At 44.7% G+C, this 22609-nt stretch overlaps 1 protein-coding gene across 1 annotated transcript in view; it reads right to left on the bottom strand.

Moving 5' to 3' along the window:
- Nucleotides 1-4654: 4654 nt before the first annotated feature.
- LOC143296976 (basigin-like) overlaps nucleotides 4655-22609 on the bottom strand; it is a 30254-nt gene continuing 12299 nt past the window's right edge. The window contains exons 4-8 of the mRNA XM_076609058.1: nucleotides 21673-21765; nucleotides 20583-20713; nucleotides 20140-20323; nucleotides 13404-13533; nucleotides 4655-6040 (exon numbers count right to left, since the gene is read on the bottom strand). Coding sequence (XP_076465173.1) covers nucleotides 5974-6040; nucleotides 13404-13533; nucleotides 20140-20323; nucleotides 20583-20713; nucleotides 21673-21765 — 605 coding nt within the window. The 3' untranslated portion in view covers nucleotides 4655-5973. The remainder of the gene's footprint in view (nucleotides 6041-13403; nucleotides 13534-20139; nucleotides 20324-20582; nucleotides 20714-21672; nucleotides 21766-22609) is intronic.

The following is a 22609-nucleotide window of genomic DNA, read 5'->3' as shown; positions in this document are numbered from 1 at the left end:
ATGGGTGCCATGGACCATCATGACCAACAACTGCATCCCTACAATGTCACAAGGAAAACCCTGAAGTGGTACAAATAGCTGTGTGTGCATTTTCTACAAATTGCCATGCTGAATGCACACATCCTCTACAAAAAAGCAGGCAACAACAGTACGCTCCTGGACTTCAGAAGGATGTAATTAGTGCCATGATTTTTGGTGACCAAGACACTGCTAAAGATGACCACGCTGTTTGTCTTGTGTGGACGACACTTCATCCCACCTACCCCACAGAAGGCCTGGCCACAAAGGAGGTGCAGAGTCTGCTGGAAGAAAGAACAAAGAAAGGATGTGGGGTTCTACTGCCCAGACTGCCCCAGCAAACCAGCACTGTGTCTTGAAGACTGTTTCTGCAAGTACCACACACTGGGTTTTTACTGGCGATAGATCCTGGGTGAGTACACCCTTTTCATTCTTTGTGTGGACTGTTTTGGTGTCTTATGCACCTGGACACTGTTGCTCAGCCTTGACAGTGTGTGTGGTTGATCACAACAGTCACAAGAAAGACAGATTGAGAACCTGGTTGATATTGTAGCACCTACATGGTGGAATGACAGTCCCAATTTTTTTTATTAATGCATTTTATGGAATTTTTCTGTTAGATTGACTCATTATTTGATAATGTGAGTATCAAAAACAAAATCTTGGTTCATTTTCCTTTCATTTGATATATACTTTTATGCACTTATATTCAGTACTTTTTGAAATATAAGCAAATTAAAATCATTGGCGTGTTTTTCTTGTTTTTCTGAAAATTTTCTCAGCATACGCCATAGCAAAACGTACTAGCAGTGAAGGGGTTAAACACTTTTGGCAGTCGGGTAGTGTCTGGTCTCACGGCAGCTGCAGACGCAGCTACCAGCCTTCACTTCAATACTGTGCTAGCGCGGCGTGATGCCGTTCTCCGCCTCTCTAACATTCCAGTAGAGGAGAGGGCTGCCCTGCGGTCCATCCCAGCACAGCAGCACTCCCTCTTCGGCCAGTATGCGCCGCATTTTGTCAGCCACAGGGCAGAGACAAACAGGGAGGTGGCCTCATATTTAGCCCACTCCTCCCAGGGGCGCCAGGGTTCTATGCCATTGAAGAGACCCGCCACCAGGGCTCCTCCATATTCCTCGCCTCCTAAGTCAAAGCGGCGTGCGCAGAATCAGCGGCAGAGGAACAAACCACCTCATGTCCGTCCAAGCCGTCCGGCCATGCCCAAGGCCAGAAGGCAGCACCCCCAATGACTGGGCCCCGATTCAGCACCGCCAGTCGTTCAGCCCCTCCAAGTAGGAAACTTGTCCCGGCACGCTCATCAGTGGCGTGCTCTGGGACTCAACGACTGGATTGTTTCGGTGCTAGAGTCGGGGTACATGCTCCCTTGGGTGGGGGACCGCCCCCCTCTAAGATCCACTCCTTTTCCTTATGTGCCCAGCTCGATGGAGCAGGAGAGCGTCTTAGAGAAAGAGATATCGTGCCTACTCCTCATAGGGGCGATATCTCAACTCTCGGACCCGGGCCCCGGTTTTTACGGCCAGTTGTTCGTGATTCCAAAGGTCTCAGGAGGGTGGAGACCAGTCCTGGACTTGTCCCCCCTCAACAGATTCCTCCCCAAAATGAAATTCAAGATGGACACACAGGCACAGATTCGGGAGACCATGCAATGGGGTGATTGGGCGACGTCCATCGATCTGAAAGATGCTTATTTCCATATCCTCATCCACCCGGCATCCTGCTGGTACCTGAGGTTCGTGTGGAGGGACAAGGTGTTCCAGTTCTTGGTCCTCCCATTTGGTCTGTCCCTTGCCCCTTTCCTGTTTACCAAGGTGGTGCGGGAATTGGTGTCAATCGTCCGGTCGGAGTCCATTCGGCTCTGTGTGTACCTGGACAACTGGCTTATTCTGGCCCAGTCACAGGCCCTGTGCCAGAGTCATACAGCCAGACTTCTAGACCTGTGCTCCCAACTGGGTTTCATCACGAACCAGGAGAAATGCGATCTGTCCCCGAGCCAGTCCTTCGACTTCTTAGGGATGAGATTCGACACGCGGTCTATGATAGTCTCTCCAACGCCAGATTGGTGGGACCGTCTGGCAGGCCTCCTCAACCACTTGCGCCATTCCTCCCAAGCAACAGCACGGACACCGTCTTCCCTCCTGGGTATGATGGAGTCCATGGCACCTCTCATCCCTCTGGGCAGGGTTCTCAAGCGCCCTCTTCAGAGGGCACTCAGGCTACAGTGGTCCCAGAGCACTCAGCCATGGGATACCCTGATATGTCTGGGCGAGTGGTTCCTCGAGGTGACATCAGAATGGTTACCACCCCTCTTCTGACACAGGGGGTGCCCATAGCCCCACCTACTCTTCAGGTGGCACTATTCACAGACGCCTCCTCCCTGGGCTGGGGAGCCCACATGACTCACTCCATGCAGCAGGGACTTGGTCCCCGGAGGAGCACCTATGCCACATCAGTGTTCTGGAACTGGAGGCAGTTCACAGGGCTCTCCAGCACTTCATGGGGGAGGCCACCGGCAAGACCATCCGCTTGTTCATGGACAATACAACAGTCGCATGTTACGTGAACAAAGGGGGGGGGGGGGGAGCACACTCGGCAGACCTCTCTCTGCGGACCGAGGCTCTCCTCCGTTGGTGCCACAGCAAGGGCATTGCACTTTCAGCGAGACACATAGCAGGGAAAGACAACATTTTGGCAGATGCTCTCAGCAGGTCCAAGAGTGTCATACACACAGAGTGGACCCTGGACAAGGACACCCTGCAAGGGGTGTGGGAACAGTGGTTCCGGTCGATGGTGGACCTGTTTGTGACAAGGTTCAGCAAGAGACTTCCCACTTACGTCTCTCCGGTCGCCGACCCAGAAGCATGGGCAGTGGATGCTCTCTCTCTAGACTGGAGCAGTCTGATTGCCTACGCGTTTCCTCCCTTTCCAATCCTGTCCAAGGTGATACGGAAAGCCAGGTTGGAACGCCCGCAGCTGATCCTCATTGCGCCGAAATGGCCAGCCCAGCCCTGGTTTCCGGTCCTTCAGTCCCTGACACATGTTCCACCCCTGGAACTGGAAACCAAACCTCATCTGCTGAGGCAGCCTCGTTCGGGCATTCCTCACTCCAATCCTCAAATGCTCCACCTGCACGCGTGGCTGCTGTGCGGTCGGAACTGTCAGCATCACCATTGAAGTCTTCCACCCCTCGGTCAGCCTCTGTGTCGGCCACGCTGACCAAGGGGGGTGCCTCCTCCGACCTCCTCTCCAAAGCCAGGAGGGAGGGAACAGAGACTTTGTATGACTTTCGCTGGAAGAAATGGCTGCGTTGGTGTGCAGCTCAGAACATTCCCCCTACTAACCCTACGAGCATGCAACTGGCCAACTTTCTGGCTCACTGCTCCTCGGTTCTCAACCTGTCCGCTAGTTCTGTGAGAGGGTACAGGTCTGCCATCTGTACCACTATCAAACAGCTAGGTGGTCCCGCTTTTGAAGCTGATTTCCTGCTCAGAGAGGTGGCTAGGGGCGCCTCTCTGAAGGAAGCTAGGAATCCCAGAAGAGTGCCCCTCTGGGACTTGTTCCTGGTGCTGGATTTCATTCGAAAACAGCCCTTCGAGCCATTGGGGACTATTCCTTTTGACCTGCTCACTCTCAAGACTTTCCTTCTGTTGCTGGCCACTGGCCGTCGTAGAAGTGAGATTCATGGTCTTAGTGGTATGCCACAAGATCTAGCATTCCACAGAGATGGTTCCATCACTCTTCGTTTCCTTCCAGAGTTTCTGGCTAAGAACCAAGACCCCGAGGTCCCTTCCCCCTCTCTGAGGGTCAGACCTTTGATATTCTTGCCCAAGATGATGAAGATAGGCATCTCTGCCCCGTTCGGTGTCTCAAATACTATTGGCATAGGTCTCGCCATAGGCGTTCTTCTCAGAGGCGCCTTCTCATCTCCCTCAATGAGAATTACAAGACATCGCTGCACGCACCATTTCCCGCTGGGTTTCCCAAGTCATTCGTACAGCCTACTCTCATGCACACAAGGATATCAGTTGTCTTAATCCCAGAACACACGAAGTGCGGGCCATAGCTACTTCGGCTGCTTTCCAGCACTCGGTGCCACTGCAGCATGTCTTGGAGGCAGCCTTCTGGTGGTCTGAGAATCCCTTCATCAACTTCTACCTCTGGGATTTCCGTATGACCAGGGCTGACGGTTCCAAGGGGATTTCCTTTGTCGCGGCTAACACTGCTGTCTCAGTTACAAGGGCTCCCCATACGAACCAGTAGGTGTTGCCCTCCTCCATTTGCTTTAAATTCTGCATCAGTTTGACATGGTACAGTATATGACACCAAAAGGAGGAGTTTGTATTATACTCCATGTTTGGTGTTACATATACTTGCCATGTCAAACTCGAATGCCCGCCCGTCCGTCCCCGTGTCTCCGCCGTGGTTCTCATGGCCACGGAATGATTCAGCGCTTATAGCTGTTTGATTGGCTAAGAGCGGGCCAGACTAAGAGGGGCGTCTTTTCACTGTTAGCCGCGCAAAATTTGGCCAAACAGAGCAAACCATAGGCCTAGTTTGCATCAGTTTGACAAATCTTACGATGCAGTCTTGACAACAACAATCATAAAAAGCATACAAACCATTCAGATGAAAGATATGATTTATTTATAAAGTGTAAAATGAAAATTAGAAAGGCGTGTTTAATTACCAAGAACTACTTATTTTAAAAACAATCATCACAATGTGCAAAAAATCAAAATCACTTATATTTCCACACAAATTTCTAATAATACTAAACAATACTTTATTAATACAGAAGGGAGGATTAAAACAGAAAAACAGTAAAAAGGCAGTGCAATACACAGTTTGAAATAAATTTCAAAAATATTTTTATCAAATCTACAGCCCGACAGTATCCAGATAAACTCCATACCATCAGTGGTTAAACAACAAAACAAACAGAATAGGGTCTTTAGCTACCCACATCATACCATTACATCAAATCCATAACTGCTAATCACTATTACTCATTCCTGCCTAATTAAACTGCTTTACTTCTTGGTAATTACGAAGCTACATGAACAAATTTGTAAACAATGTTTCCAGAGTTTTACAACACAAAATAATTCCCCCCAAAAAACAAGTAGTGAACATTTATCTATACACATATCAATAAATGTTGAAAGAGCACGCACACTTATTTCCATACAATATTGAATGATTTGGTCCACTGCACACACACAGACTGACAAACCATTTATTGTCAGATTAACTTTTTGTTGTACTGACACACGCGCGCACACAATCATACCCAAGACTCTCCTCATACAACCACCCATATGAGATCGGATGCCTTCTCTATCTCATACCTGACAAATTCCCTGCGCTCTCATAAACCGGAAATGGGACCAGAAAAAAAAAAAAATACACCCCCCAAAAACAAGGGCGATGTTCACTGTACAGTATTCACAACATTGCTACCAGTGTTAAAACTTGAGGAGGAAATGTCCATTTATCACAACATAAATTCAGGTAGACAGAATCTGCAGGAATGTGACTTTGGCTGCTACAGTTGGACAACCATCAACATCACAGCAGCAAAACGAGACAATACCTCTAGAGGGAATGAATTGTATAGCAAATGACATTTTATCTGAAACACAGAGAAGAAAAATTTGGAGACCATGGCATGGTGGCAGTTTTTCTATACACTTAGCAACGCATTCATCAACTTAGGAGTAAAACATAAATGAGAAGATAAAACACACAAACTTAATAGCAAAACTGCCTCAAGCATCTCCTCCTCCTCTCTTCATAAATCATATGAATAATCTAAAAATTTAAAAACAACAACATAAATAGCACTGAAAAAAATAAATATGAAATTATCAAAACAGATTTTATTAAGAAGGAAGAAAAATGAATATCAATAAACTTGAATCATTTAAAACAGTTCTTGGTTCAAGCCCTGGGATTGTTGGGGCTTCCACGGTGACGTACACCCTCCGCTTTCTTCTCTGGGGAGGCTCTGCAACATCAACAACACTCACAGACATTAATGAATGAAACAGGTTACCTAACGAAACCCACTGCATGAAACCGGTTACCTAATGAAACCGACTGCATGAAACAGGTAACCTAAAGAAACTGACTGCATGAAACGGGTAACCAGAAGAAATTGACTGAATGAAACAGGTAACCTAAAGAAACTGACTGCATGAAACAGGTAACCAGAAGAAATTGACTGAATGAAACAGGTAACCAGAAGAAATTGACTGAATGAAACAGGTAACCTAAAGAAACTGACTGCATGAAACAGATGATCAGAAGAAACTGAATGAAACAGGTAACCAGAAGAAATTGACTGAATGAAACAGGTAACCTAAAGAAACTGACTAAATGAAACAGGTTACCTGAAGGAATTGATTGAATGAAACAGGTTACCTGAAGGAATTGACTGAATGAAACAGGTTACCTGAAGGAACTGACTGAATGAAACAGGTTACCTGAAGGAATTGACTAAATGAAACAGGTAACCTAAAGAAATTGACTAAATGAAACAGGCAACCTAAAGAAATCGACTGCATGAAACAGGTAACAGATGAAACTGACTGCATGAAATGGGTTACCTGAAGGAATTGACTGAATGAAACAGGTAACCTAAAGAAATTAACTAAATGAAACAGGTAACCTAAAGAAATTGACCTTGCATTAGTAAAAACTGCCTTCAGCAGATCTCTTTTTGTTAAGTTCTAAGACAGTGTGACATGCCGGTTGAATTCTGGTCTGATTTAAAGGAAAAAGCAGTTCAAGACTGACCACACTAACTTTACCATCATGATGCTTTTGCAGGCCAATATATCAGGAGGCTCTTCAAATGATCCTGTTGTAATGACGGGTATGACAGCAAAGTGGTTGGGGCACTAATTTCCACTCCCACAGTCTTGGGTTTGAACCCCAGATACGTCTGGTGGGTGAAAGGTGGAGAGTTTCCCACTGTCCCAGGTCAACAGTGCGTGCGTGGTCACATTTTGGTGTGTGTATGTAACATAGATATAATGTTTTATGTTATCAAAAGCATTTTTGTAAAGCACCTAAAGCAGATTTCTGGATAGTGTGCTATATAAGTATCCATTATTATTATTATTATTAACATGTATGCCAACCTACTAGCACCTGAACCCTCCTTGTGTGAATACACATACAGAAAATCAAATACACAGGGTAAAGATCCCATAATCCATGTCAGTATTTGATAGGTTATGGAATCATGAACAAACCACAGCATGCATACCCCCAAAATCAAAGTACTGCTGTTAAATGACAGGGTACAAAAGGAAATTTTCTATCTAAAATTACGTTTAAATAACATACTTACCGTGACCCAACTAGTGCAGACTCCGGCAGGGGTCTGACATTCCTGCCTGTGCAAACTACTATCTGCCTATGCGGAGAAAATGAAACTACGGCCGATAACCTCCTGGAAGTAGGTAACCTCCCCTTTCTCCCGCTGGCTAACGCCCTCTTTTGACGGCAATATGCCATCACCAGCGCAGCGAGCAGGGAGAACAGGAAGCGGGGAGGACGGGAGGGTCTTAAATTTGGGTCACGGTAAGTATGTTATTTAAACGTAATTTTAGATAGAAAATTTCCTTTTAATTACACATACTTAACCGTGACCCAACTAGTGCAGAATAGCGCGACAAGGTGGAGGGCTCGCCTGTTCTACCGTCCGTCTGCTGTGATGGCCTGTTGTGCAACTACCACAGAAGCAATGCCTCTTAAGCCATCATCCCGTAGGTGTGCTACGTCTCTCTGGTAGAAGTCGATGAGCCATCATCCCTAAAGCGACAGATGTCCCTCAAGTAGAATTCGATGAAGTGGAGTGTACTGTGCCACCTAAGGATATTGGTGCGGGCAAAGAAGACCGAAGTCCGCAGTCCTATTGTGGGGGAGGTCTGTGGACCACAGCTGTGCTGATAAACGTAGGGCAAAGAAAATGGGGTCGGTGGGTTGAATCCACACTTTACTGAGAGCCCTTCGAATCAAAGGAAGGGAAGGAAACACGTACCCTTATAGGGTTGTCTCATTTGAGCGCGGTTGAGCGCCAATGCAAGGAGATGCACATGTGGTTTGATCTGATGATTCCACATCGGATGTGGGCCGATAGTGGAAGTGATTTTTGGTTTTGAGGGAAACTGTGGCACGAGACAGAGGTAGGTTGCCATGTTGGGCTTGCCATAGGCATGACAGCCAGATCTGTAGAGCTCCATGCGAGCTGACAGGCAATGGGCGCTCCCCCCACCACTTTTTTGTCATTGCCAGAAAATGACAGCACTGGTATGTTGCCTATGCACAGAATGGCAGACATTTGGCAACAAAAGACTTGATGTCCCTGGTGCCTCTGGGACAGGGTTGTGTAATTGCCCAGGTAGGTATCATCATGAAGGGGCTTACGGAAGGCTTGGTGGCTTCTCTACCTGAGTGTGGCATGTTGGAGCCACCTGCAGATAGTTGTCGGTGGTCAATGGCTGGGTTGGATCAGGCTGTGGAAGTGCGTTTCATGCGCCCACATGTCACTCAGTCTCATTCTGTGGTGGAATACCAAATGGAAGAGGGTTTCCATGGGGGAAATTTTTTGCTGAAGGTTATGTAGTGAGAAAGGGGACCAGATCCATGACAGGCCTCTGGCTGTGTATGGTGCGCACTGAGTCTGGGATGGAGCTGGGCGGGGGCAGGGAGGTAAGTGGCTCAAGATGTGTTGTACTGGCTATTTACATCAAAGCACTGATCTGACATACGTTTCCAATATGGCCAACTGCAAAGTGAGAGCTGTATTATCAGTGGTTTCTGAATTGCAAAGGGAAATCATTTGCAGCTTAGCCTTTCATGAATGACTGTGTCTCTCAGACTGGAAGTCAAATTGCACTGGGACTTAGTGCTGTAGCCTTGGGCCTAACTAGCCATTGGGATCCGTCCTAAGGCCCTCTTGATCGAGGGACCGGGGATGCAACTTAGGCAAAACACTCTCTACTGGAAATTGTATAATCGAATTCCAGCCCGAATAGTTGGGACAGCAGTTGCTTCCTCTGCTGTTCCGATGGTGACTGTCGTACACGACTGATTATCATATATTGTTCCTTGGAGGGCACCAATCAGCATGGGTAAATCAGGAAACAGTTGCTGTGTGCTTGAGGGATGAAGGTGTCCACCATGCAGGTTACATTGCAATGTAAGGGAGCCGGAAAGAGTTGACGGGGTCTTGTGGTGCACCCATGTGTCTGAAAGGCATGGTGCTTGCTTCCGAAGTGACAACCAAGTCATCCTCTGACAGGCCCTTGACTGAAGGCTGGGGCTCCATGATGGGATAGCCTGCCCAGGCTAGAAAACCCCTGGAAGTGTCTCATTGGAAAGACAGAGCTTGAGAAGGAGTGGCCATCTGTAACCACAGCAGTGGTTGTGTGTTGAGGCTGAAAGGATCGGGCAGGGAAGACCAAGTGCAGAAAGTGCTTTCAAACGCCAACTGTTTGAGACGTTGATGCTGGATCTCTGTTCAAGCAAGGTGATGGGGCGAACTGATGTGCTTGAATGCGGCATCTGCCGTGCTGGTATGAGTGGGCAGTAAGGTACACCCCTGTGGCTAATGGACGGTTCGTTGTGCTCTGTGAGACGCATCCGTCCTCGTCAATAAGCCTTTCTCCCAAATGTAGAGGAAAACAATTATGACCCAGGCCTTCTGCTACTAGAGAGGAGTGGAAGAGATGGGCTTAGGGTGATTGTCTTCTGCCCAGTGGGCAGTTTTGGGTCCACAAAAAATTTGGGAATCGAAGATTGACACCCCTTCATAGGAAGGCTGGCTAGGATGTAGGGCCCGTGTGGAGCTGTTGTCACAACCACAGTGGTGCAAACAAAAGGTTGTTGTTGGCAAGGGGGGGAAGAAGGGATGCCTTACAAACTCGGGAGGAATGAAGGGCTGTGTGTCCGGAGTGGCACTTCTAAGTTGGACTGCCTCATCCCTCCTTGTGCCAAGTTGGGGCATCTCCAGCCCTATGGTTGATTGTTGTAGGCAAATGAGTTGGGTTGCCTTGTCCCTCCTTGCGCCAAGCGAGGGCATTCTTAGCCCTGTGGGTGGGAAGGGGGTGTGTGGGTCCCTAAGGACCAGCCACTACTAAAATGTGAAGGAGCATACATTCAGGCGTGAATGAGGCAGTTTTGTCTGTGAGTGCAGTCGTCCTCCGAAAGCGAGGTAGGGATGAATTTATGAAAATGAATACATACATGTGCAAAGGGAATATAAACTTCCATCAACTCAAGTATTGATGTCAGAAATATGCCATTGACAAGGGATCGAAACACAAGAAATAAGCGGATGTATAAGCATACGTGTAGCGTGCACAGATATAGCCAAGTAAATGGGTAAGTGTGCATAATCAGTAATGGAAAGGACTCTGTGTATGCACCTAAATATGAGATGTACATACACATATGAATAAAGTGCAAGTACGTAGGCGCAGAGAGTTCAGGGCATTGTGGACAGAAGGCCGCAAATGCAAGTGTGCCTATATTGCTATGTAGGGAATCTCAATGAATAGATGTCAATGAATAGAGATAGAAATATAATTGTACATGTTAATAAGAAAGTTGTCTGAACCTATCCCATAAGCGCACACGCATGTGTATTCTGAGGGATAAGTATACATCTATAAGTGAATAAATGTAGCAAGATATCTCATAGATATATATGTGTGTATATATATACGTATATACATACACACACATATACATACACACACACATATATATATACATACATATGGGCTTTTTTTTTTTTTTTTTTTTTTTTAGGAAATATTGTGATTTATTTCCTGTTATTGTGTATCACAAGAAGAGAATGGTTATAGGACTGGCTGCCTGCAGAGGGCTGTGTGCGTGTGTGGGGGATGAAGAACCCAAAAGTTCAGTCGCCAATAGCCTGAGAAACAGCAAGAAAGGTGTAGTTGCTGTGCAATGATGTGTAAAGTCCATGAATGGGCATGAGGACCCAATGAGAATTCGAAGAAACATCGTAGGTGGACAGCACAGGGGGCAGGAGTGACGTGCTGTGTCGGTTACAAATGCCGAGTTGTCTCCCTTGGCGCCGATATTCGTCGAAAAGGATGGTGTCTTTAGAGCACATATCCCCCGGTGTGACGTTTCCTCGCTGTAGAGGGAGGAGCGTCATGCTGCGTGCGAGAGTCCGTGGTTCTATGCCACCTTAACTGATAATAATAATGTCCCTTAGTGCCGTGGGCATCCCGAACCGAATCGGTCGCCATCGGACGCAAGACGGTGGGGACATGTGGCATAATGGCGCCGTAACCAGACAAGATCGGCCCGAGCACTGCCAAGTGGCAGAATCGAGTTATCAAGAGGCACTCCGACGTGGAATTACTGATATTAGTCTGGGTAACAGTGGAGATATGCAGTGGGGCAGAAAAAACTGTCACTGCCGAAGTTCAATGGGCTGTGCACGCATCTGCTCTGTGCGCAAGGGGTGGAGCAGGCGCTAGGTGTGGCACCAGTGCATAATTGCCGCAGCAAGTTCCCAATGGGTTGCTGGTTGTTTGGTTGAGCAACTTGCTGAGACGCCATCAGTGGATGGGAAACAGCAGCAACCGGCGGTGTGGCAAATGGGGTCATCACCGCAAAGCTTGAAGGGACCGAGCACGCACCTGCACTGTTGGCGAGGAGCCGTGCCGGTAAAGGGAAGTAACTGCGGCGGTCACCGGCAAGGGTGCCGAAGCAGGAGTTGTCTCCCTTGGATCGGAAAATCGGACAAGGGGAGGGTGCACACGCATGGGCAAGCGTGTCCCCTAGTGGTCCACCTTCCTCCCTACTCCTGGGGAGGGCATCCCTAAGCGCCTCGGTCGCCACAGGATCCGAGACGGAAGAGGCATGCCGCGTGGGGGGCGCGTGAGCCAATGTCACGGCTGCCGCCACGGACGCATCACACATAGGGCCCAGTCTAGCGTGCGGATCCAAAGCCAGTGTATGGTGTTGTTTTCCAAAGGGGTTATGGCACATTCCCAGTATGTGTAATTAGAGGGGTTATGGCAATTCCATTGTTGACATGGGAAAAGTGATAGAGGAGATCGACTCGGGTGTCCTACCGACTGGCAGGGCCGAGAAATGCGGATCGCATCAACTTTGTTCGCGAATTGAAAAGGAAAGCATCAATGGCACCACTGACCTGAGTATGGGGTAATGTACCCCTAGAAGTCGCCGGAGAGGGTGCAGGAGGTGGTGGAGGTCTGGAGTCGACCGGAGGAAGCCAAGGAAGTGGGGGAGGCGTCGGGTTGGCGTTGTTGAGAGGGCCAGAAATAGAGGGCCCAGAGTGTCCGCAAATCGATATCGATCGCGCCTTAATTTTAGCCCGATATCCCAATTGAACCATATAATTATGTGACCTGGTTCGAGACAAAATTTGACAAAAAACAAGAACGCCAGAGAATCGACAGACAGATAGAAAATACGAAAAAACTTAGCCATATGGAGAGCACAGGACAGGAGTCATAATGGCTGCCAGAAAAAGAGGGCGTTAACCAGCGGGACAAAGGGGAGGTTACCTACTTCTGGGAGGTTATCGGCCATAGTTTCATTTTCTCCGCATAGGCGGATAGTAGTTTGCACAGGCAGGAATGTCAGACCCCTGCCGGAGTCTGCACTAGTGGGTCACAGTTAAGTATGTGTAATTAAATGGATATGTACATAAAAAAGCCTACTCATAGTCATAGACACAAGTGACCAAGGGAGATGCAGCCCACATGAAAAGGACTAACCATGGACATGATGCAGACAGAATACAAAGAGAAAACTGGACAAGGGGACCACTTTTCAATGGGGATCTGCAGAATAGCTATGGAGTTGAGTTTAATAACCTACTGTAACTCCTACAGGGTCAAGTTCAGGGCTTGGGTCTTGGACATAGTGTGTAACAATCCAACAACAACAAAATAAACAAACAAAAAGACCAAAAAACAGAACACACGACAAAAACACATGATGGGTGCAATAGCCAAGTGAAGTGTTGGACTTTCAATCTGAGGATCCCAGGTTTGAATCTTGGTAACGGCGCCTGGTGGGTAAAGGGTGGAGATTTTTCTGATCTCCCAGGTCAACATATGTGCAGATCTGCTAGTGCCTGAACCCCCTTCATGTGTATATGCACGCAGAAAATCAAATATGCACATTAAAGATCCTGTAATCCATGGTGTGTCTGGTGAATTATGGAGACACAAAAATACCCAGCATGCATCAACCATGACAGAGTCATCGGCAAGTCGATGTTGGTCATGTAACAGAAAGAAAAAAAAAAAAAGAAAAAAAAGACAGACCCAAGGGGACAAACTCACCCGTCCTGATTGGCGTCCTCCTCGATGACAACATCCTTGTTGCGTCTCTTCTCGTAGATGAAGATGATGGTGCAGAGCACCACCACCTCGGCCACGATGCCCAGGAAGGGCCACAGCGCGGCCAACTTGTCTGAAAGGACAGCCAACCACACCCTGCAGCCCTCCTCCAACACCAGGAGACACTTCTTCACTGCTGTCACTTCACCCCACATCATCAATCATCATCATTTCAGTTTTTCCCCTCTTGCAGTGAACTTTGTGGACTTCAATTCCTTCATAATGATTTTTTTTTTTTTATCTCTTGCAGTGGACTTTGGGGACTTCACTTTCTTCATCCTTTCTGCAGTACTCAAGGTACATCTTGAGCATGTCCATCTCTTCCCCCATCCCTTTCTTTCTTTCTTCTTTTTTTTTTGACATCACCAGTATATCATAAACCCTTTTGTAGCATTCAGTAAGCATCAGTTACATTGTCCCCCTTTTATTTTTTTAGCACTGGACTTGACATTGAGAACCCCCACTGTTTTTTTCTTTTTGTGTTTTTGGCTTGACATCATTTGTACATTCAGCCATTTTTCAGCACTTGGGCAAAATGTTCAGTATGTTTATCTCCCTTCCGCATTACTACTTTTTGTTTTTTATTTTTTGTGCTGGACTTCACAAGTCTTCATGCTTTCTGCAGGACTTGGAGTACAACTCATGTACATTTATCACCACCCCCTTTTACAGTCATCATGGCGAACAGGTACATTTATCACCCCCTTTTACAGTCATCATGGTGAACAGGTACATTTATCAACCCCCTTTTACAGTCATCATGGCGAACAGGTACATTTATCACCCCCTTTTACAGTCATCATGGTGAACAGGTACATTTATCAACCCCCTTTTACAGTCATCATGGCGAACAGGTACATTTATCACCCCCTTTTACAGTTATGGCGAACAGGTACATTTATCACCCCTTTTACAGTCATAATGGCGAAAGGTACATTTATCACCCTCTTTTACAGTCATCATGGCGAACAGGTACATTTATCACCCCCTTTTACAGTCATCATGGCAAACAGGTACATTTATCAACCCCCTTTTACAGTCATCATGGCGAACAGGTACATTTATCACCCCCTTTTACATTCATCATGGTGAACAGGTACATTTATCAACCCCCTTTTACAGTCATCATGGCGAACACGTACATTTATCACCCCCTTTTACAGTCATCATGGTGAACAGGTACATTTATCACCCCCTTTTACAATCATCATGATGAACAGGTACATTTATCAACCCCCTTTTACAGTCATGGCGAACAGGTACATTTATCACCCCCTTTTACAGTCATCATGGTGAACAGGTACATTTATCAACCCCCTTTTACAGTCATCATGGCGAACAGGTACATTTATCACCCCCTTTTACAGTCATCATGGTGAACAGGTACATTTATCAACCCCCTTTTACAGTCATCATAGTAAACAGGTACATTTATCACCCCCTTTTACAGTCATCATGGCGAACACGTACATTTATTACCCCCTTTTACATTCATCATGGTGAACAGGTACATTTATCAACCCCATTTTAGTCATCATGGCGAACAGGTACATTTATCACCCCCTTTTACAGTCATCATGGCGAACAGGTACAATTATCACCCCCTTTTACAGTCATCATGGCGAAAGGTACATTTATCACCCCCTTTTACAGTCATCATGGCGAACAGGTACATTTATCACCCCTTTTACAGTCATCATGGCGAACAGGTACATTTATCAACCCCCTTTTACAGTCATCATGGCGAACAGGGGTCACGGTTAAGTATGTGTAATTAAACAGGTACATTTATCACCCCCTTTTACAGTCATCATGGCGAACAGCTACATTTATCACCCCTTTTTACAGTCATCATGGTGAACAGGTACATTTATCACCCCCTATTACAGTCATCATGGCGAACAGGTACATTTATAACCCCCTTTTACAGTCATCATGGTGAACAGGTACATTTATCACCCCCTTTTACAATCATCATGGTGAACAGGTACATTTATCAACCCCCTTTTACAGTCATCATGGCAAACAGCTACATTTATCACCCCCTTTTACAGTCATCATGGTGAACAGGTACATTTATCAACCCCCTTTTACAGTCATCATGGCGAACAGGTACATTTATCACCCCCTCTTACAGTCATCGTGGCTAACAGGTACATTTATCACCCCCTTTTACAGTCATCATGGTGAACAGGTACATTTATCACCCCCTTTTACAGTCATCATGGTGAACAGGTACATTTATCAACCCCCTTTTACAGTCATCATGGCGAACAGGTACATTTATCAACCCCCTTTTACAGTCATCATGGTGAACAGATACATTTATCACCCCCTTTTACAGTCATCATGGTGAACAGGTACATTTACAACCCTATTTTAGTCATCATGGTGAACAGGTACATTTATCACCCCCTTTTACAGTCATCATGGCAAACAGGTACATTTATCACCCCCTTTTACAGTCATCATGGTGAACAGGTACATTTATCAACCAGTCATCATGGCGAACAGGTACATTTATCACCCCCTTTTACAGTCATCATGGTGAACAGGTACATTTATCAACCCCTTTTACAGTCATCATGGCGAACAGGTACATTTATCACCCCCTTTTACAGTCACCATGGCGAACAGGTACATTTATCACCCCCTTTTACAGTCATCATGGTGAACAGGTACATTTATCACCCCCTTTTACAGTCATCATGGTGAACAGGTACATTTATCAACCCCCTTTTACAGTCATCATGGCGAACAGGTACATATATCAACCTCCTTTTACAGTCATCATGGTGAACAGGTACATTTATCACCCCCTATTACAGTCATCATGGCGAACAGGTACATTTATCACCCCCTTTTACAGTCATCATGGCGAACAGGTACATTTATCAACCCCCTTTTACAGTCATCATGGTGAACAGGTACATTTATCAACCCCCTTTTACAGTCATCATGGCGAACAGGTACATTTATCACCCCCTTTTACAGTCATCATGGCGAACAGCTACATTTATCACCCCCTTTTACAGTCATCATGGTGAACAGGTACATTTATCAACCCCATTTTAGTCATCATGGCGAACAGGTACATTTATCACCCCCTTTTACAGTCATCATGGTGAACAGGTACATTTATCAACCCCATTTTAGTCATCATGGCGAACAGGTACATTTATCACCCCCTTTTACAGTCGTCATGGTGAACAGGTACATTTATCACCCCTTTTACAGTCATCATGGTGAACAGGTACATTTATCAACCCCCATTTACAGTCATCATGGCGAACAGGTACATTTATCACCCCCTTTTACAGTCATCATGGTGAACAGGTACATTTATCACCCCCTTTTACAGTCATCATGGCGAACAGGTACATTTATCACCCCCTTTTACAATCATCATGGCGAACAGGTACATTTATCACCCCCTTTTACAGTCATCATGGCGAACAAGTACATTATCACCCCCCTTTTCACTTCAGCATCCTTATGTAGCACTTGGTGAACTAGTACATTATCACCCTCCTTTTACACTCCATCATCCTTATGTAGCACTTGGTGAACTAGTACATTATCACCCTCCTTTTACACTCCATCATCCTTATGTAGCACTTGGTGAACAAGTACATTATCACCCTCCTTTTACACTTCATCATCCATATGTAGCACTTGGTGAACTAGTACATTATCACCCTCCTTTTACACTTCATCATCCTTATTTAACACTTAGTGAACTAGTACATTTACCACCCCCCTTTTACTCTTCATCATCCTTATGTAGCACTTGGTGAACATCAAGTAGATTTATCACACACCCCCCTCCCTGACCCCCCCCCCCCCCCCTTTTACACTTCATCATCCTAATGCAGCACTTGGACATCAAGTACATTTATCCCCCCCCCCCCCCTTTTTTTTTTTTTTTTTTTACACTTCATGATCCTTATGTAGCACTTTGAAAACAAATACATTTATCAACCCCTTTTACATTTCATAATCCTTATGTAGCACTTGGTGAACATTGAGTACTTTCGTATCCCCTCATACTCACACCATCTTTTTCTCTTTTTTTTTTTAGTGCTCAATATCATGATTCGTTCATTATCCCTTCTTCAGCAGTCAACTCAACATGTCCAATACATTCTTTTTTCAAGCACTCATCACCACATATACGTTCAAAGCTTTTTAAACAATATTTCTGCTTTCTTATTACAATAACCATTCCTGCTCTAATATACACAAACACACCTACAGCACATCCATCACTTCCACTGAAAAACAGGACATGGTTTCTTCCAACTAACTTTTACAATTTATTTATGGCACAAATGTGGCTAGACTTCTTCCAGATTCCACTTTTAGGTAAAATAAATAAAAAATAAAAATAAAAAGAGACCAAGAAAGATACAGAAAGAAAAACCAAAACAGCAACCCCCCCCCCCCCCCCCAAAAAAAAAAACAAAAAAAAACACACCAAAAAACAAACATAATATCTCATCTTTTTCACATCACAACCATTATTACTACAGCTTAAAAAAAAAAAGAAGCTAGCATGATGAAACCACATCAACTAAATAATCTAAGCTGTACACATACATATAAACTACACACTTTATCACAACATACTTATCTTACAGTTTTACTCATATTGTTGGCACTGCACATTGTTTTATCTGTTATTGTTTCTTATAATTTTCACGACAAACCCAAGTCAACAATACTGATTAAAAAAAAAATGTGTAGGAGCATACTTGCATGTTCATCTTTATCCCTAGCCTTTATCTATCCATACAACATGATCAACTCATTTAACGCCTCACAGGCAGTTTCAAGTCTAAACTGGGTTGCACACAATAAAAATCTATCCAAAACAAAACAAAAAACAATCTGCTACATCACGATTTTATTTTTCTAGCAGTAGATTTGGTTACCCCAGTCCTTTTTTTGTTCAAAATCAACAGCTGCAAACCCTGCCATCATTCACTGCTTGACACTACACTGCCATTACTTTAAAAAAAAAAAATACTCCCTAGAAATACTGCCGCATCTCAGAGAAGTGAAATCAGCACAGAAAAGACCTTATTTCACCAAGCTTGAGTAGCAACTAGAGCCAAGCGACCTGACCACACTCTGACTCACTCATGAACGAGGACTGTGACAATGACAAATACACAACACTGAAAAAGAAATGAAGGGCATCTGATGGGGAGATTTCATTGGTTGGTTTTATCAGATGTGTCAACAACAAAAAAAGGTGATGATTTGAACTAAACAACTGTTTCAGTATCAGGAGAAAACTGTTGATTCATAATGCTGATGTTCATTTCAATAGGCTTGTTATACTCTGTTTTGCATGTTAATATGTCTGCCCTATGTATGTGCATGTGACATGCAAGTGCTCTTATTGCATGTGTAAAATAACCATCATGCTGTTAGTTTTCAACCATCAACTAACATGCTGTACATGCATTTGTGAGTCACAATAAAAAATAAAATAAAATAATACAATACCACCAAAACTCTGACCATTATACTTATAGTAATCCATGTGATGTGTAGCAAAATTTACCAAATAAATATCACCTACTATCCACATTTTGCACTCCCATGTTTGTTTTATGTTTAACTCAAAGAAATATAATGCCTGTTATGGCCTCTGGAATAGGGCAGCACAAAAGAAATATACACATGGATAACTGTTTGGAAAAATAATGTTACATTCACTGTCAGTCAGCTACGTGCCTGTCTGCCAGTCTGATAACATGTTCTGGTGCAACTGCGTGCCACCACATTGGCTGCAACATTACATGTGGCATCGCTTTTCACCTCTTAATCCTCTTCCTCATCTCCCTCTTGACTAACATCTACTTCATCATCCAGTTCTATATTTTCTTTCTCAGATTCCTCCATTTATTGCAAAATATCTTCTAATTTTTTTTCTGCTGACTCCTCTTATCCCATTTCTTCATACATCGTAGTAATTTTGTTCTGCAAGCAATCTGAGAAAAGGTGTGTACTTTGATTCAGACTTCTCTCTTGTGAATGCAGCCAGTGTGTTGCGTCTTGATCAGCATTATCTCCTTACTGGCTCTTCTGAAGTTTCATGAAAAAAATTCACTGATGTGTGGGAAAGATCAGCTCACTGCATGACAGAAAATCTAACCTCACCCTCACACACCTATGGCCCTTACTGGCCAGACTCTCACACTGAGACAGTTTCCAGCTGGCCACCGTAAATGCAAGAAACTTGCTTGTCCAGTGATATCATTTGAATGGAATCAAAAGTATCCTTCATGAACGGGGTGTTGGAACAAAGGAATTCTAAGGAAAAAAGTGAGTTTTCTGGAGAGACATGTATGATGATGAAAGTGTATATATCTAAGAAGGGAACTGTAGTACAGAACTGAGAAAATTCAAGGATATATATGGTTAATGACACAATGAAAAGGAGAACTACTGACACAATATAAGAATGGTCTTTGTGTTGCTTCCTGTTTGAATGAAATAAGATAAAAGGTTCTGACAACAGAAAAACCTGTAATCCAACTGCATTGACTGCTAAAGAGGCTCCTGCTGAGTATTGCAAATGACCCATGTTACAGACACACAGACTCTTGAGTTATTTAAAGATTCCCTTTGCTTGCAATTCATAAAACCCACAAGTAAAATCACTTACCTTTGACACGAACCAGGATGACCTGAGTGGAGTTGAACTCACGCCACTTGTTGCTGATGGCCATACACTTGTACTCAGCAGCGTCATCAAAGTCCACTGACTCAATCTCCAGCTTGCCTCTCTCAATCATCATGCCGTCGTAAGTCTTGGCTGGCATCATCTTGTACCGTGAGCCCTCAACTTCCTGCAACAGAACAGGTCCTGTGTACAGCATGCACTTAGCACATGTTTACAATCCACAGCATTTAAAGGACTGTCGCTGGCAAAATTCTGTGGAAAAACCCACTTTGATAGTAAAAGAATTACGCCTGTAGACAGAAAAAAAAAGAGTGGCACTGCACTGTGGCAATGCGCTCTCCCAGTGGAGAGCAACCAAATTTCACAGAGGAAAATTTATTGTGAGAAAGTAACACAAAACAGAATTAAGTGAACAGGTGACCTACCTGAATCTGTTCGTTCTCCTTGAACCAGGTGATGGAGGGTTTGGGGTAGCCCAGAACTTTGCACTCAATCACCAGCCGCTCGTCTTGAACCAGGTTCTTGGACTTGTCAAAGGGGATCACCTTGGGGTGGGCTGTACCACACACAAACCACAGGCCAGTCAGTCAACACATCATCACCTAGACAGTATCCCTGTGTGTGTGTGTGTGTGTGTGTGTGTGTGTGTGTGTGTGTGTGTGTGGTGTGTATGTTAGACATTTCACCCAATACTTATAAAGTTATTGTCATGCAAATCTCAGAATCTCTTTGCTAAGAACCGACTTTCTGTAGAAATGTGAGATACTGTGCGTGTGTATGTGTGCGTGTGTGTATGTACGTGTATGTGTGCGCGCACGCGTGTGCATGGGCATGTCTGTGTGTGTGTGTGTGTGTGCGCATGTGTGTATGTGCGTGCGTGAGCGGTTCTTGACTTGCTAAAAAGGATCAGACTGGGGTTGGCTGCACCACATGCCATGCAGTACAGTCAGTCCGCAAATCCCCACCCATATAGTCAGTGCATTCATGCGTGTGTGCAGTGGTTAGGTTAGGTTCAGTACACTGTGAGTCGTGTGACCTCTTCACCACAAAATCAATGGGTCATCTTCAAAATGAATCCATGGGTCAGGAAAAGTATTCTTTTCTTCCTCCCTCCTTGGCAACTCTCCACACCGTTTCCCCCACCACACAATGTGTATTTTAATGTTACATTGTGTATCACAGTGTGTGTGTGTACATGCGTGGATTTGTGTGCGTCTTTGTTGTTTTTACTGCCGTTGTATTTCCTGTTCAAGCATACAATGACATACTGCACTAGATATCCAGAAATTTAATCACAGTGATTTTTTCCCATTATCTGTTAACTGGTCATGGTCTTATGCACCAGCAAAGAACTGACCACAAGCTGTTTTTTTTTCCTGTTTTTTTTAAATTTTTTATTTTTTACTTCAGAGTTATTACCTGTGTAATTCCAGACAAACACGTTCCCTGTCTCAATTCAGCTATCCATCCCTCAGTAACACATACAAAGCATCAATGAAGAAACAGTCCACTCACCAAAGTAATTGACATCAATATTGATGGCGTCCTTGTGCCCTTTCTCTACTTCATACTCGGCAACACAGGTGTAGACTCCAGCGAAGTTTCGAGCTGACAAACACAAAATACAAAAACACTTCAAGCATCTATGAGCAAACACCTGTGACAAATCAAAGCACAGAGTGAGGGAAGTATAAATAATGCTCCAGAGAATGATACACATTGCACTTTATAACCCATATGACTAGTATCAGACTTGCTTCTCTGTTCTCAGGACAGATTTTCCAAAGCCAGCTAAAATGCACCGGTACTTCAAATGCACTAATAATAACATCCTACTTCTGTTAAAAAAAAAAAAGAAAAAAAAAAGGAACAAGCCTCCTTTTCCTCTAACAATTAACAGGCTTTTTTCTTCCTCCTACAAACAACAGCCATCAGTGTACTTCCAGTCTGTCCTCCAAAATACATCATCAGCAGTAGCAATGCTGTTGCACTACAGAGATTCATTAAGACACTACAGTGATTAATAAGCAAACCTGAACATCCACAAGATTTTGGTGATGCTGCTCAAATCACACACTGAAGAGAAAAGTCTGGTTCTGGACACCTTGGGTCATTTGACCAGTTCATCACAAAATCAATGGGGTCATTTTCATAACTGGTCAGAAAAAAAACACCCTTATTCCTGCTTCTGGCACCCCATCATGCCACCCCACACCCCTCAACAATCAGCTCACGTCAGAGACTGACATAAGCTTACAGTTGGGCCAACAGCAAAGTGACAGCTGCATTATCAATGGTTTCTCCATTGCAATGGGAAATCCTTTACAGCATAGTCTTTTGTGAAGGACTGACTCTCAAACTAGGAGGCAAAATTGCACTGGCTCTTAGTACTGCAGCCTTGGGGGCTAATTGTCCTTTGGGAACTATTCCCACTCCAACTGTCCTAAAACCC

Source organism: Babylonia areolata, chromosome 22, assembly GCF_041734735.1.
Source record: "Babylonia areolata isolate BAREFJ2019XMU chromosome 22, ASM4173473v1, whole genome shotgun sequence".
NCBI lineage: Eukaryota > Metazoa > Mollusca > Gastropoda > Neogastropoda > Buccinidae > Babylonia > Babylonia areolata.
Note: the sequence above shows the minus strand (reverse complement) of the source record. Positions and strands in the feature narration are given on the sequence as shown.